The 17,476-nt window shown below is 45.8% G+C and overlaps 1 protein-coding gene across 4 annotated transcripts in view; it reads right to left on the bottom strand.

Moving 5' to 3' along the window:
* Positions 1–15,698, bottom strand: part of LOC116081313 — a 34,032-nt gene extending 18,334 nt beyond the window's left edge. Inside the window, exon 1 of one of the 4 annotated variants that reach the window (XM_031357924.1) lies at positions 15,246–15,698. Coding sequence is in view for 2 of the 4 variants with exons in the window: in XM_031357919.1 (XP_031213779.1) it covers positions 3,071–3,202 (132 nt within the window). In the remaining 2 variants the exon portion in view is untranslated. Of the gene's footprint in view, positions 1–3,070; positions 3,219–14,662; positions 14,935–15,029; positions 15,082–15,245 lie in introns of those variants that run through there. The other 3 variants (XM_031357925.1, XM_031357921.1, XM_031357919.1) reach the window with 3 other exon arrangements.
* Positions 15,699–17,476: the final 1,778 nt, after the last annotated feature.

The following is a 17,476-nucleotide window of genomic DNA, read 5'->3' on the forward strand; positions in this document are numbered from 1 at the left end:
TGCAGGGCCCTGGCTCACCTGCAGTGCAGTGTCTAGCTCACCTGCAGGGCCCTGGCTCACCTTCAGTGCAGTGTCTAGCTCACCTGCAGGGACCTGGTACCAGCACTGTCTAGTACCAGGCTTCCTTACAGTGCTTTGGGTTAGACCCCTGACCATCTCTGGTCACTCTCTACAACCACTGCTTGTCTGTGACACTGGATTGGCAAAGAAGTTTGTCATAGCTTACCCAGCTAAAACAGCTCATATCAACAATATGGTGTGGACATAAACTAATCTGGAGACCAGAGCCATAGCCCATTTTGGCTTATAACTTTGGGGCTACTAAAGGAGGGACCAAACTCCATTTGTCATCTATTGATGATAAATGGGTTAGATTTTAAAACTGCCCCCAAAATATGCATTAGTCCTTAGTCCCCAGGCATCTTAGAATGTGACCTTATTTGGAAATAGGGTCCTTGTGTCACTAGTTAAAATGAGGTCATGTGAAAGATATGTCCCTAATCCAACATGACTAGTGTCCGTAAAACACTGCTGGGTACAGGTGGTGCCACAGGGTGAAGACATCATGTGACAGTGGGCAGAGTGGGTGATGTACCCAAAGCTAATGGCTGCCCAGGACCACAGCACCAGCAGAACCTGGAGAGGCTGGAACAGAGCCCCCTCAGCCTCACCAGGGCCAGCCATGCCTGACCTCCATCTAGCTGTGGTCAGGGGGTGTGAGAACATGTTTCCACTGTGTGAGACCTTCTGGCTTTGTGTGTTGGAGACAGGCATCTCCAGGTTCTCCTGCGCCAGCTCTAACCTCTGACCATGAGCTCAGCCAAGAAGCAGCCGTCACCCAAGTTTGGCTAGGCCTCTCCAGAGTACCCTGGCAAGATGAACAAAGAACACATTGGAAGGTCCTCCGAGCTCACCCCTTAACACAGTGCCTGGACAGTTGCTGAGGCAGTCTGAGTATGTGACCTGTCTCTAGCGAGTCCTCAGCTCCTTGGGAAATCCAATCAGGGACCCCAGGGATGCTCATCTGTTTTGGTTGCTGGGACCCATGGGTCCGGGTGCCCCAGACAACCTTCCTTCTCCTGGTGGTCACTACTGTCACACATGTTTCTGTCATTCAGGCAGAGTCAGAGAGCCTTGTGGGTGGAGCCTCCCCCTGAGATCCCTCAGCTAAGGTAACTGTGCACCTGAGCCTGTAGGGAGCTCCGTTGCCTGGTGCTGAGCTTGTTCTTCCCTCCACCAAGCCTGACAAAGCTGTCAATAGGTCTGGCATCAAGTGGCTCTCAGAGCACTTATCCTGAGTGTTCCATCCTCCACCACACATACCCGTGCCCACATACCATACGCCAATGCAACTACCAAGCGACACTACCAGCCAGAGGGGCCTGTGGATGCAGTGAGCACCGAATGAGACCCAGGGAAGCAGTATGGGGGAGGTGAGTGGTTAAGGAGATGAGCCGCTCTGGAAGCTACTCCATGCTCGCTGTCCACTCGCCTGGCCTGAGGACTGGGCTTGATCTCCCCTTGGGGCATGGTTGCTGCTATAGTCTGTGGTGACTTTGAAGGAGACCATGACCATAGAAAGACTCATGTGGGTGCCCACCTATGACAACAGGTATGGGCCGACTGTCCACCTGAGCTTCTTCCCACCCTCAGCCCCTACCCTGTAAATTCCAAGGCTCCCCTTCATATCTGCAAGAGGGTCTAGTAGCCGTGGAAATGTATGCTTGCCTCTTTGACCCAGACACCCTTAGGCATGGCCAGCAGTGTTCCCTGCTCTGACAGACACAGAGTGGAGAGGCACCACAGAGAGAAAGGAACTTACGACTGTAGGTGACACAGACCTAAAGCCAAGACACCGACATAGGCAGTAATAGTAGTAAACATGCTTAGAAAAAATAGAGAGCTAGGATTATAATGCAAGGGGAAAAATGGTGCATAAAAAGTGGAGAGGCAGGGTACAGAGTGCCAGGGACCTAGTGAGCCTGGGGATCAGGCCATGGAGAAGAGACAGCGGAAAGGAAAGGCAGAGCCAGAGAGATGGCTCAGTAGGGAAAGTATTTGTCCTGCAAGCCCGATATCATGAGTTCCATTCCTGGAGCCAATTTGTGCTGTAGGACTTGTGTACCCACATGTATACACACATATACATGCAAACATACATAATACACATGCATTTATATATGTACACATACACACACATACATACACACACAAATATACACATTCGCACATACACTCATGTACACACATATACACACAATATACACACACATATACACATGCACACATATTCATATATACACACATATACATGCACACACATTCATATATACACACATATACACGCACATACACACATATACATGCACACATACACACATGCACACACATGTATATGCACGTGGACACATACATACACATGCACACATATCACACACATGCACACGTATCTCTCTCTCACACACATTCACCTCAGCAACAATAGCACAAAATTAAAAACAAATAACTATATTTTTAAAAAGGACAGAACAAGAAACCAATGTCCAGGTAAGAGGTTGCAGAGGTAAGGACATATTGCCCCAGAGGCTGTAAAGGAGAATAGAACCAGGCCTGCTTCTTAGAACTAGAGAGAGGAGAGATCACAGAACGAGGCTTGAGAGGGTCAGGGGAGATGGAGCTGTGCCCTGAGTCCATGATGAAGCTGGGAATGCTGAAGACAAGAGGGAAATTGTATGGGTCCTGATGGCCAAGGAAGAAAGCTGGGGCGGGCTCCATGAAGGGTTTCACAGCAGCGGTACAGAGTGTGAGAGACAATAGAGTGTTGTTCTGAGGCACTGACAGGAAAGGCCTCCAGCCTTAGCCGTTTATACATAGCCATTCAGACAGCATTCAATGAAAGGTCAGGATAAAGACAACATGCTCAGACTCCAAGTCTTCCCAGGGTGAGAGCATTGTTGGGGTGTCAGAGGCGAAAAAGGCAGACATGAGAGACCCAGGGGGGTTCCCCCAGAGTGGAGGGAAAGGAGACAGAAAAATTGAACAGCAGAAGTGAATGTTCACACAGATTGACCTTAGAGTAGCCTTGGGTTTGGTGACCATCTTCCTCTTCAGAGATGTTGGCATAGGTGAACTGTGAAGATGAATAACCAGACAGGAGTGTGAGCCTTAGGGGCAGCCAAGCTACAAACAGAATGTTAAACATTGCTAAATTAGCAAGAGAAAACATGATAAATCCACAGGAGAACAAAGTGGAGAAGAAGTAAAACTGCACAGAAAGGCTGTAGAGTCCCAGAGAAGACACATAGGAGAAGTAGATTAAGTTCACCCAAGGAAATGATGCTGGGGGTTGGGGATCGAGACAGGGTTAATCTATGTAGTCTGGCTGTCCTGGAATTCACTCTATAGACCAGAATGACCCTGAAATCAGAAGTCTACCTGCCTCTGTTTGCTGAGTGCTGGTATTAAAGGCATGTGCCACCACTGCTTAGCAGAAAGTGACTTTTAAAAAAATTATTTAGCCAGGCGGTGGTGGCGCACGCCTTTAATCCCAGCACTTGGGAGGCAGAGGCAGGCGGATTTCTGAGTTTGAAGCCAGCCTGGTCTACAGAGTGAGTTCCAGGACAGCCAGGGATACACAGAGAACCCCTGTCTCGAAAATACAAAAAAAAAAAATTATTTTTATCTCATGAATATTAGTGTTTTGCCTGCATGTATGTCTGTGTGAGGACATCAGGTTCTAAGGAACTGCAGTTATAGACAGTTGTGTGGGTCCTGGAATTGAACCTAGGTCCTCTGGAAGAGAAGCTCTTAACTGCTGCGCCATCTCTCTAGCCCAGAAAACAACTTTTAATAAGATCCATCAACATGTTGCCTTTTGTTGAGGAAGAGGAAACCATCCCTTGCAGCCCAGGCTGGCTTCAAGGATGACCTTAATTCTTATGTTCCTTCCTATATTTCCCAAGTACTGGTTTGTGTGGTGTGGTGTGTGTGTGTGTGTGTGTGTGTGTGTGTGTGTGTGTGAGAGAGAGAGAGAGAGACATAGAGACACAGAGACACAGAGACACAGAGACACAGAGAGAGAGAGAGAGAGCAAGAAAGAGATGTGCATGAAACATCACATGTGGAAGACAACCTCCATTGTTTGTCTCACCTTCTACCTTGCCTTACATAGGGTCCTTTTCTTTGCTGTTTTGACGTGGTATACACAAAGCTAGCTAGCACCAAACTTCCTCCTGTCCCTGCTTCCCATCTTGCTAGGGGACCACTGGGGTTACAGACAGATGCTCCTGTGTCTGCTTTGTGTTGGTGCTGAGGGACGTGAACTCAGGTATGTATGGCAAGAGCTTTATCCCTGTACCATCTCCCTAGTCCCGTGCCTGCTTCATATGGCAACTGGGGATCAAAACCAGGACCTGTGCATAGTAAGCAAGCAATCTGCCAACTGAGCTACATCTCCAGCCCCAAGAACACTTTTAAAACGAGAAAGACATATAAACAGAAAGGAAATGGCCTTACTTTTAAAAAAAAATGTATATATGTATACCATGTGCATGCTGGGTGTCCCTGGAAGACAGAAGACAGGCTCATACCCCCTTGAACTGGAGTTACAAATAACTGTAAACTACCATGTGGGTGCTGGGAACTGAACCCAGGCTCTCTGGAAGAGCAACAAGTGTTTGTTTTGTTTTGTTTTGTTTTTTTTGAGACAGGATTTCTCTGTATAGCCCTGGCTGTCCTGGAACTCACTCTGTAAACCAGGCTGGCCTCAAACTCAGAAATCTGCCTGCCTCTGCCTCCCAAGGCTGGGATTAAAGGTGTGTGTCACCACTGCTCGGCTGCAGCAAGTATTCTCAACTGCTTAGCCATCTCTCCAGACCACTTGGTTAATTCTGATCTACTAGATTGGAGAATTGTTGAAATCAAACTTAAAAATAATAGAGCTTGCTGGGCAGTGGTGGTGCATGCCTTTAAAGCACTTGGGAGGCAGAGGCAGGAGGATTTTTGAGTTCCAGGCCAGCTTGGTCTACAGAGTGAGTTCCAGGACAGCCAGGGCTACACAGAGAAACCCTGTCTTGAAAAAAGAAACAAACAAACAAACAAACAAAACAAAACCAAAAACGAAATAGGGCTTGCTTGGCACAGTGGCTCATGTATTTAATCACAGCATTCAAAAAGGAGAGACAGATGGACCTCTGTAAGTTCTGGGCCAGCCTGCATTACATAATGAGTTCTAGGCCATCCACAGCTACACACTAAGACCCTCACTCAAAATAAATAAATAAATAAATAAATAAATAAATAAATAAAGGTAAACTAAACAAAGAAAAATAATAGGGTTGGAGAGATGGCTCAGTCAACAAACTACCTACAGTGCAAGCATGAGTTTTGAACCCTAGCACACACAGAGATAGTCAGGTGTGGTGTAGTGTGCACCTATAATCCCAGCTCTGGGAGGCAGGGCCAGAAGGACCCCGGGAGGGAGGAAGAGCTTGTCGAGCAGCCAGAGAGAGGAAGAATACAGTGATCCAAGGACACCTGAAGTTGCCCTCTGGCCCTCACTAGTACATGTACACCCCTCCCCCCACATGCATGTATCCCCATACACATAAGACAGACAGACAGGAACAGAGGCAGAGAATGAATGAATCGAGGAGACCAAGAGGGGAAGCGTATAATTATAATTTTGGCTGCTGACACGAAAGGCTATCGTAGACTCTCTGGGTCCTGATGTGCTCTGCTGAGAACTACTACACAGATTGAAAACACAAGAAATTCCAGCCAGGAGGCTCCCTGGAGACAGCTCCCAGCAACAGGCTATGTCACTGTTGAGCGGCCATGGAGTCCCACAGTGAACTAAGGAGCTTTGTTTCAAAGCAGTGCACAAACATCTCCCTTCTGGCTTTAAAACCTCCCCTGCTTAGCCCCCTCCTGTGCTCTACCATTCCTTGTGGTGCTTTTCCTGGCTGTGCAGGTACCGTCCTCCCAACGAACCTCATTTTCTTCAGAGAATCTGTTATGTAGTTGATGCAGAATTTCGAACAGGGGTCTTAAAGAAAGGAGAGGTTTCATACTCCTGGTAACAGAACAGTACTCACAGCCCCACCCTCTCCTTTCTGGTCTCCTAGGAAAAGCACAGAACTCAGGATGCAAGCGCAGAGCCACCTGGGCTGTGGCTTCCCACCTGGGCTGTGGCTTCCCACCTGGGCTGTGGCTTCCCAGATGCTGATGGGCCAAAGAGACTCTCCCCAGGTACAGCACACAGGCTGCCAACTTTGTGCATTTGTCAGGCCACAAGGGCATGTCAGTCACAACAAGTTAATCCCAGCAGGTCAATGTGTGGGGCACACATCGAAACCCAGCACTCAGGCGGATTTCTGTGAGTTTGAGGCCAGCCTGCTCTACATAGCCAGTTCCAGGCAGGCCAGACCTGCATCGTGAGACCCTGTCCAAAACCACATACAAACACACACGTACACACACACACACACACACACACACACACGAACATGTCAATACCACTGACTGACCTCAGACAGAAAAGCAACAACCAAGTTATATTGATATTAATAATCTCTAACAGAGGAACCCGTAGAGCAATAACCGAAAGTGCATTCACATACCCCGTGTTTCCTCATTAGCAGAGTGCCAGCCTGGGTGTGTGGGCACACACTTCCCATGGTAAGCTGTAGACATACAACTAGGTGTGAGTCAGAGTGGCTTGCCACCCACTACCCTCAGCCTCCTTCTCCCCATCATCCTATTACTTAAGACACTTGCCCAGCAGCGACCAAAGCTTCAACTAGGGCAGAAGAAGAACAACTTGGTGAGGGAGGGAAGGAGGGACAGAAAGAGGCCAGGCAGCCCCGCCCCCCTGCACACGTCTTTTGGAGGCTTTGTGGTAGAGGATCAGACTTTCTTCTCTTTAAGCCCCTACACTCAGGGGTCTCTTTGTAGCATCAGCCCAGCCCAGCCCCGACACAACACAGCATGCACTAGACACCATGGCACATACCTTTAATTCCAGCACTCAGGTGGCAGAGGCAGGCAGATAGATATCTGTGAGTTCAAAGCCAGCCTTGTCTATATAATGAGTTCCAAGACAGCCAGGGCTACACAGTGAGATCCTGTCTCAAGGGAAAAAAAAATATAGCTGGACATTATCTCACTAAATAACTCTTGCATTATCCTAGAGATTATAAAGCAAATTAATTTTTGAGACAGGATCTCAATAAAGCAAATTTTTAAATACAGAGGACCAAATAATGAAAACATCACATGTTTTTTGTGTGTGTATGTGTGTGAAGTACAGGTAAAGTCTTTTGAACTAATGTGGTGTTTTAGAAACATGTTATCAGGAAAGGAGAGAAATTAAAAACAAAAGAGATAAGAACTTGGAACTGCCAAAAGAGGCCTGGAGCAAACCAAAGAAACACGAGGCAGGAATCAGTAAGAGAAAACCAAAGAGATATGACCCTAAAACCAACGTGAATAACTAAGCCAAAGGGTAGTTCTTTAGAGATTAATCAAGAAAATGGTCGACAAGAAGAATTATAAAAATATGTGGGGCTGGAGAGATGGCTCAACAATCAAGAGCACTGGCTGCTCTTCCAGAGGATCTGGGTTCAATTCCTAGTGCCTACATGGTGGCTCACAACTGTCTGTAACTCCAGCTCCAGGGGATCTGTATGTATCTCACATAGACACCTATACAGAACAAACACCACCAATACACACGATAAAATAAAATTAAATTCCAGAGAAAAGGTGTAAAATAAAACTAAGAATAATAAAATGGGAGAGCAAGTGTGGACACAAAGAACACTTTTTTTAGATAAAACATTCAAACATCTGGATGCAGTGGACACTTCCTAGAGACATGAAAAACAAAACAAAAAAACAAACAAACAAAAAAAAACAAAATAGAGGGTTTAAAATAATAAAACATTTCCCTCTGTAAAGAGTCCAGGCTCAGATTACTGAAAAAGGAAATGCTGCAAGGTTTTTGTGGTGTGAGTGTGGGAGAGAAAGGGAAAGAGGGAGAGAGGGAGAGAGGGAGAAAGAGAGAGAGCGCCTATTTCAAAAAGCATGGTAAACAGTGATTGAAGAAGACACTAAAAAGTCAACTTCCACATGAACCTATACCCACACATATCCACGTGCATCCACACGCACCCACACGCACCCACACACTACTTCTCTAGCAGGGGACCTGAGTTCTTCCACATAAGGCAACTCACAACCATTTGTAACTCTAGATCCTGGAGAACTGACACATCTGGCCTCTGTAGGTGCCTGCTTTCATGTGCACATATGCATAAGCACATGCACACACATATATAATTAAAAATAAATCTAAAAAAAAAAAAAAACATGAAGAGACCTGGAGGGATGGACTAGAGGCAAAGGGCGCTTGGTATTCTTGCGAGGGACTTGGGTTTGATTCCTAGCACCCACATGCTGGCTCATAACTGCCTGTAACTCCAGTCCCAACAGATACATCATCCTCTTCTGGCCTCTGTGGGTACCAGGTACATAAGTGGTATACAGACATATATGCAGGCAGAATACCCATGCACATAAAATTAAAACACGTAGAGAAAAAAATCCATATATAAGCTTTAGGAAAGATATGTCCTAGACAGCATGCAAGACTACATCCTCCTGACTCTCTAAAAGAGAGAAGAAGGGTCATGTGTTCAGGGTTTATAAAGATGGCTCTCTGTCTCAGTCCACAAACCTGCCATTCTAGGCTGATGCCTAGCTTTGCAGGCTTATAAAACAGACCGCCTCAATTTCACATGTTTGCATCTCCACTGATTCTCACAGTAGATAAGGATATCGGTGGATAATTTATGACCTAGACAGGACAGATAATGATGGTATGATATTTCAACTATCATTCAGAATACTGTACAATTTAAAATCTGGGATTTTTTTCTGGAATTTTCCACTTAATATTTTCAGTGGACAGTAGAATATAAGCACATAGAACCAACAACCATGAATCTGCGTTTTGCCTGCATGTTTGTGCACCACATGCATGCAGTGCCCAGGAGGCCAGGAGAAAGTGTCAGATCCCCTGTAACTGGAGTTACAGATGGTTGGTAGCCACGGTGTGAGTCCTGGGAACTAAACTCTGGCCTTCTGGAAGAGCAGCCAGGGCTCTTAACTGCTGAACCATCCCTCTAGCCCCTACGGTCCTTGCTTCTGTCTGTGTTTCAATTTTCCACTAGAAAAACTTCAAAGAAATAACAAAATACTTCACTTTTTCTCCATCTGTTCAATAGAGCGCAGTGTGCCAACAGCCATGCCTCAGCTCTTTCTCAGAGAGCATTTACAGATTTGGTCTTGGCTGTGTACAACCAGGGTTCTTTTTCTTGACTTAGTCCTAAATACTTCAGTCACTTGGGGGCCCTTTGGTCTCCTTTCCTTGAGCCATTTTGGTTCTTGGAAGGATTAACCAGGTGCCTCCCTAATCCACTGGAGAAAACCTGCAGAGACTTAGCTACCCGTATGCTGCCCGCCCAGGCTTGGTCTTGATTTAGGGCTGGGATACAACAGGGCTTCTGTCACTCAACACATTCATGCCTGGGAATGAGGCGCAGTTGTCTCGTCCAAGTTTATGCCAATGACGTTTGTACTGGCTCCCTTCTCCTAGTTCCAGCATCCAACCAGCCCACTCTTGCCTGAGGGCCCCTCCCTCTTTCTCTTTCTTTCCCTCCCCCGCTCTCCAGATATCATGCAATTCACTCCCTTTCAAGTGTACAGCTCTGTGTTTTGTTTTGTTTTTCTGTACAATCACAAGGTTGTGCAACCACCACCACTATCTAATTTCAAAACACTTTCATTACCCAAAAAGAAACTCTATACCTTTGTTTTTTGAAATGGGTCTCACTAAGCTGCCCTGGCTGGCCTCAACTGAGGCTCCTACCTCAGCCACCAGAGACGCATTGCCTTTTCTGAGCATTCAATATTGATAGCAGCATAATGGCTTTTAAAGTCTGGTTTCTTGTTTGTCTGTCTGTCTGTCTGTCAGTCTGTTTGTTTGGATGTTTGGTTGAATGGTTGATTTTTGTGAGACAGAGTCTCATGTAACCCAGGCTGGCCTCAAACTCATTCTACAGTCAAGAATAACTCTGGATCTTCCTGCCTCCATCTCCAAGTGCTGGAATTCCCAATACGTGCCACCATGTTTAGCTTGCGTATGTATGTGTTTGTGTGTGGTGTGTGGTTTGTGATGTTTGTGTGTGTTTGTGTGTGGTGTGTGTTTATATGTAGTATAGTATATGGTGCATATGTGTTTGTGGTGTATATGTGTGTGTGTTTGTATGTGGCATATGTGTGTGTGCTGTATATATGTGAGTGTGTATTATATGTGTGTATGTATGAGAGTGTATGGGTATGGGTGTGGGTATATGTGAATGTGTGTGATATGTGTGTATGTGGATGTATGTGTGAATGTGTGGGTGTGGGTATGAGTGTATATGTGTCTGTGAGTGTCTGTGTGTGAATGTGTTTGTTTATGTGTATATATGGGGGGGTGTGATACAGGAGAATGATCCCAGGGCCTTGCACAGTCTAGGTAAGTGTTCTAAAATCAAGCTACATCCCAGCCCTCCTTTTTTTAATCATTATTTTCTCACTAGTTGCCAAGAGCTTTACAATTAGCCTCTTAATTGATAGCAATTTACTTCAGATTATTATTTGAACTAACTGTACTTAATAAAACATGAAAATTCCACTCATATGCAGCTCAACTACTACCTCTTCTAATGCTGTCACTGTCCAAATCCTATGTGCATTGTATTACCATCAACATAGTCTTATAATTACTGTTTATGCAATTGCCTCTTAAATCAAGTATGCAGTAGACACTTTGACCTCAGCTAAGTAGAACATCATGATTATGCAAAGATATGATACTGGAGATAGAATCAAGCTGCCAGGCATTGTGGCTCCTTTCTGTAGTTCCAGCAGCACCAGGGAAGGACAAACAGAAATTAAGATCATCTTGGGCTATAGTTCAGTCTGAGTCTAGCCTGGGGTACATTAGAGCTCATTCCTGAACTAACAACAGAGTCAAAGAGCTGGCTCGGTGGGTAAAGGCATCACTACAAAAGCTTGGGGTCCTGAGTTCAGTCCCCAGAACCCACATAAAGGCAAAATGGAGAACCAACTCCACAAAGCTGTCCTGACTTCCACACATAGGGGATGGCTCATATGACCCTCCCCACAATAATAGTAAGTAACAGTGTTATTATTATGATTGGTATTTCAAGACAGGGTTTCTATGTGGCCCTGACTGTCCTGGTATTCTGTAGACAAGGCTGGCCTCAAACTCAGACATCTGCCTGCCTCTGCCTCTCAAGTGCTGGGATCAGAGGCATGTGCTGTCACCACTTGGCTATAAGTAACATTTTTAAATAGCAAAGACAAAAAACGATGAACTATATATTTTTTTGAGATAGCATCTCACTATGTCCCTCTGACATGGAACTCACTATAAGACCAGCATGGCTCCGAACTCACTATAGAGATCCAGATTAGACTGGCACTGGAACTCACAAAGATCTGCTTATCTCTGTTTCCCAAGTGCTGGGATTAAAGATGTGTGCCACGCATCCAGTTCGATTTCTTAAATCAAGTAGAGAAAGGGGGAGTATAGGCAAAAAGAAAAAAACCTCATACTTTTTTAGTGTCTTTTTTTTTTTTCATTTATATTGGTATACTGTAGCTGTCTCAGACACACCAGAAGAAGGCATCGGATCCCATTACAGATGATTGTGAGCCACCATGTGGTTGCTGGGAATTGAACTCAAGACCTCTGGAAGAGCAGTTGGTGCTCTTAACTGCTAAGCCATCTCTCCAGCCCCTTTTAGTGTCTTTTTTTGTTTATTTTTGTTTATGTGTGTGTGTCACATGTGTGTGGTCACTTATGGAGGCCAGAAGAGTGCAAAGCAGATTTTGGATCCTTTGGAACTACAGGTAGTTGTTAAAACATCAGATGTGGGTGCTGAGAACTAAACTCGGGTCCTCTGGTAGTACAGCCAATGCTCTTAACCATTAGTCACCTCTCTGGCCTACTGTCCGACAGTCACTACGCACTTTACTGCAAAATACATAAGTCAACACAAAAGACAGCTCTCTATTCCTTCATGTGGATTTGAATGCTTTTCTAATATTCTTCTACTTCAGCCTGAAAGATTCCTTTTAACATTTCTTATAGGTAAGGAGTCCTGCTTACTGGCTTGCTTCTCATGTCTTGCTCAACCTGCTTTCTTATAGAACCCAGGACCACCAGCCCAGGGTGGCCTCATCCATAACAGGCTAGGTCCTCCCACATCAATCTCTAATTAAGAAAATGCCCCCACAGGCTTGCCTACAGCCTGATCATATGGAGCCATTTTCTCAATAGAGGCACTCTCCTCTCAGAGATTCTGTGTCCAGTCAACAAAAAAGCCAGATAGCCTGAATATTAACAAGAAACTATTTTCTTTTCTTTTCAAGACAGACTTTCTCTGTGTAACCTCCTTGGCTGCCTGGAACTCTCTTGTAAACCAGGCTGGCCTCACAGAGATCCCCCTGCCTCTGCCTCCTCAGCGCTGGGATTAAAGGCGTGTAGCACTACATACAGCTTGACACTCTTCATTTTCATTACCTAAAAATATCCAAAATTTTTCTTCATTTTTTGAAAGTTAATTTTTCCCTGGATATGGTATTCTTGAGTGCCTGTTCATTTTTTTTTTCCTTCCCATATTTTAAGGCATCACCTCATGTTCCCTCCGGCTGCTTTGCTGTCTGATAGGAAACCAGTTGCTAACCTCATTGATGAGGGAATTACTTCTGCCTAACTGCCTTTACACTTCTCCGGGTCTGGTCTTCATTGATGTAATAAGACACATTTGCTGGTGACTGTCTTTATTGCAACCGTCATTGAATTTATCCTACTTGGAGCTGAGCTTCTTGGATATGTGCATTAGTGTATTCTAACAAACTTGAGGGTTTCTCTTTATTACCTCATCCAATAGCTTTCCTATTGCTGTCTTTCTTATTCTGGGACACCTACTATAAACATGTGTGCATCACAGGTTTGGAGACTCTGTTCATTTAATGTTTGGTTGGTTGTTTGGTTTTGGTTTCTCTGTGTAGCCCTGGCTGTTTTGGAACTCACTCTGTTGATCAGGCTGGCCTCGAACTCAGAAATCCGTCTGCCTCTGCCTCCCAAGTGCTGGGATTAAAGACGTGTGCCACCACTGACCGGCTTGTTTGTTGGTTGGTTGGTTGGTTGGTTGGTTTTTCAAAACAAGGTTCCTCTGTATAACAGCCCTGGCTATCCTGAAATTGAATTTGTAGACCTGGCTGGCCTTGAACTCACAGAGCCTCTGCCCCTCTGCCCCTCTGCCCCTCTGTGTCTCTGCCTCTGCCTCGAGTGCTGGGATTAAAGGCATTTGCCACCATTCCCAGTGTAATTTTTCTGTTTCTTATACTGAATATTTCAGTATTTTTCCTGCCAGGCCCATACTACAAGTTATCTCAAAAGGTGCAATAGGGATTTTCTATGACTGAGGGCCCCAAATCAACCTAAAATGGAGCCAAATGGGACTCACTAAACAAGCTGAAGCCTTTCTCAGAGGCACTTATACATACGCAGAAGGCTCAAGGCACAGTGATTTTTGCATGGTGACTTTCAGTCAGGAAACAGAGACAGAGGGTGTGGAACAGGGACAAGGGAAAAGGCATATTTCACTAACACCCACCCAACACAATCCATCATCGAAGGAAGTCAGGGCAGGAACGTAAGCAGGCCAAGAATCTGGAGGCAGGAACGGACACAGAGGCTACGGAGGAATGCTGCTTACTGGCTTGCCCCTCATGACTTGCTCAGCCAGCTTTCTTATCTTTTGGGTTATGAGCCTTTAATGGCTGAGCTGTCTCTCCAGCCCTCAACCTGCTTTATTACAACATCAGGACCATCAGCTAATTGGCAGCACCACCCACAGTGAGCTGTGGGCCCTCCCGCATCAATCATCAATCAAGAAAATGCCCTCCAGGCTTACCTACAAGCCAATTCTATGGAGACATTTTTCCTCAATTAAGAGTTCTTCTTCCCATAGGACCCTAGATTATGTCAAGATGGCATAAAAACTAGCTAGCAAGCTAGGTGATTGTGTAGTGAGATCTTGTTCCAAAAACCAAAGGGGAAGACTATATGTATTATTATTTTTTAATTTGTATGCTTGTAATGCGCACGCTTGTGTGTATGTGTGTTCCCATGTATGTGGGTACATGTGCAGATGTAAAGGCTACATGGTGGGTGTCTTCCTCACTCTCTACCACGTATAGCTTATACACATATATCTCTCTCCATAACTCCATATGACTAGTCACCATATGACTAGTCTGGCTAGCTAGCTTGTTCTGGGGCTCCCCATTTCTGCCGCTAGGATGGCAAGTGAGCTGATATATCTTCCTGGTGTTTATACAGGATTGGGGGGTCCCAACTAAAGTTGTTTTGCTTATGCGGCCAGTGCTTTGCCCAGTGAGCATCTCCCTGCCTGCCAAACTAGACATTTAACACAATGCAATGCTCTTAACCATGAGGCTCCAGTCACCCGCCGAGGCTCGGCACTGCTTGTCCTTGCTGCCGTTGAGCACAACTCACCCAGCGAGTGCCCAGTACAGAAGCAGAAACTCTCTTTGTGCCCTCCTTCCTGGGCCTCAAGGTCATGAGATACTCAGCCTGCTTCCTTGCTATCTTGCCAAGTGCTTTGCATAACACCGATCCACTCCTTCTAACCGCTGGAGGTTGGTGCCTGGCTCTGAGACCTGATGTTAAAGTTGCACAGGGTTGGTTGCAGCAGGGAGACGTCTGGTACCAGTTTCCATCCTATTGGGCCAGGCTTGGTGGAGCCATGTTTGCCAAACACCCCGGTATCATAGTTTCATTTCTGTTACTGTTATAAAACACTCTTTAAAAAACAAACAAACAAAAACAAACAAAAAAAAACAACAACCACAACAAAACCCACCTTAGGGCTGGAGAGATGGCTCAGCAGTTAAGAGCATTGCTGTTCTTCCAGAGGTCCTGAGTTCAGTTCCCACCAACCACATGGTGGCTCACAACCTTCTGTAATGGGGTCGATGCCCTCTTCTGGTGTGTCTGAGGACAGCTACTGTGTACTCATACATTTAAAAAACACTAAACAAACAAACAAAACACCTTAAGGAGAATAGGTTTATCTTACTTCATTGTTCCAGGTTACAGCCCTTTACTGTGAAGCCGTCAAGATGTAGAGCCGGAAGCAAGAGTCACAGTATATTTTTAGTCCAAGGCAGAGAGAAATCAGTTCTCGATCCCCTGCCTAAGGAGTAGTGCTGCTCACCGTGGGCTGGGTCTTCCAACACCAATTCCACATCTAGACAATCTTCCACAGGCGTGCTCGTAGGCCAACCTAGACAGAGGCAATCCTCTCACTGAGATCCCCTCGGAGCTTCTAGGTTGTGTCAAGTTGACAGGATAACCATCACATCCTGCACCCCAGAGAGTGAAGAGTTACACCTTCTTGTCACTCGTGTTGCCTGCAGGGGTTGGCTGAGGCTCAGCTCTGCCATCTTTACTCCAGGACCTAGCCAACCATCTAGAGCAGTGTGGTTCTTCCTGGCTGATGGTGGGCTAGGAGAGCTTAGCCAGTCACTAAATTCCATTACCTCACTGGCTGTTACTGGTTACACAGCCTGGTGGACCACAGAGGGCCAGTCGATGCTCCTCTCTGTCATGTGCCTGGGGATGCAGGGGCATCAGCACACAGTCCCAGTGACCACCCTACCTCTCATGCCTGGGAAAGAGTTGTCTCAATTAGGGCTTTCGTGCTGTGAAGAGACACCATGACCGAGGCAATTCTTATAAAGGAAGACATTTCATTGGGGCTGGCTTACAGTTTCAGAGGTTTAGTCCATTATCATCATGGTGGAAAGCATGGCAGTGTGCAGGCAGACTTGGTGCTGGAGGAGCCAGAATTCTAGATCCTGATCCAAAGGGAGAGAAGGTGATTGTGTCCACACCGGGCAGAGCTTGAGCATAGGAGAGCACAAAGCCCACTCCTTCGATGACACACTTCCTCCAAGAAGGCCATATCTCCTAAGGGTGCCACTCCCCATGGGCCATGAATTCAAACATGTGAGTCTATGGGGCCATATCTATTCAAACCACCACAGGGGTCTTCGTCTTGTGAGGTGCACCCCAAGTGGAAAGAATAAGACACAGCGTGGGTGATGGCACTGCTTCCATAACATGGCACCATGTTGTTAAACTCCACTCTGTCTCTGCCAAGTGAAAAGTTTTCTCCCCACCTCACAAGTTTGTTTTCTGTTTGTTTGTTTGGGTGTCTTCAGAGTCCTGATATTTCAGGAGTCCCTCTGAAAGCTGATGCAGGCACCAGCCACTGAGTACCTTCAAGCTCTCCTGCACTGAAACAGTGAGGGAAGGTATGCACCTCGCACTACACGTCTTAGCAGAATTTCCATAGGAATATTTTATTTGTATATTCCCACAGATCAATAAAATAATTTTATTAAGACCATGTGGGAAAAGCCTTCGGTTCCCTTCCAAAAACAATGAAGACACTGTTATGATAGCTTTGCATAGCCAGAGGGCAAGAAAGGAGTGCGCGGCTGAGCAGGACAGGGGCTGGGCCTGGAAGCTCCGAGGCTGTGCACTTAAGTTTACAACTCACGTTCAAGTTTCTTTTCTTTTCCTTCTTTCCTTCTTTCTTTCTTCCTTCCTTCCTTCCTTCCTTCCTTCCTTTCTTTCTTTCTTTCTTTCTTTCTTTCTTTCTTTCTTTCTTTTTCTTTCTTTGACACAGGAATTCTCTCTCATCTGAGATTTTCTCAAAAGATGATGTCAGAGGGCCCAGGCTCTCAACCTGTGGGTTGTGACCTCCTTGGCGGTTGAACAGCCCTTTCACAGAGGTTGCCTAAGACCATCAGAAAATGCAGGTATTCACATCACAAGTCATAATACTAGCAAAATCACAGTTATGAAGTAGCAATGAGATAACTTTATGGTTGGGGGTCACCACAACATTAGGAAGTGCACTAAACGGTCGCAGCATTAGCAGGGTTGAGAACCCCTGGCATAGGGAAATGTCAGATCCTTTAGAGGCAGCGTCCCGGCACTGAGGGGTCATGTGGGAGAGGGACATGGAACACCATGGCACCAAACCTGCTTCGAGTGTGGCCTACACTTCAGGCTGCCTTCTCTTCCCAATGTTTTCCTACTTCCTCTTCAATCTTACTGTGACATGCAAATCAGGCCTGCAGGTTCACTGGCTGAGGCTATAAGGCACCCATTGATGCTGCCAAGATTTTTGTTCCTCTTCTTTGACCAGTTGGTCACACACACTTCCTCCTCATGTCAAAGAGACTTAAATAATACAACATGCACATTTTTTCCCTCTATATATTATATAAAGTAACC

The sequence above is a fragment of the Mastomys coucha genome, unplaced genomic scaffold (genome assembly GCF_008632895.1).
Source record: "Mastomys coucha isolate ucsf_1 unplaced genomic scaffold, UCSF_Mcou_1 pScaffold11, whole genome shotgun sequence".
Lineage (NCBI taxonomy): Eukaryota > Metazoa > Chordata > Mammalia > Rodentia > Muridae > Mastomys > Mastomys coucha.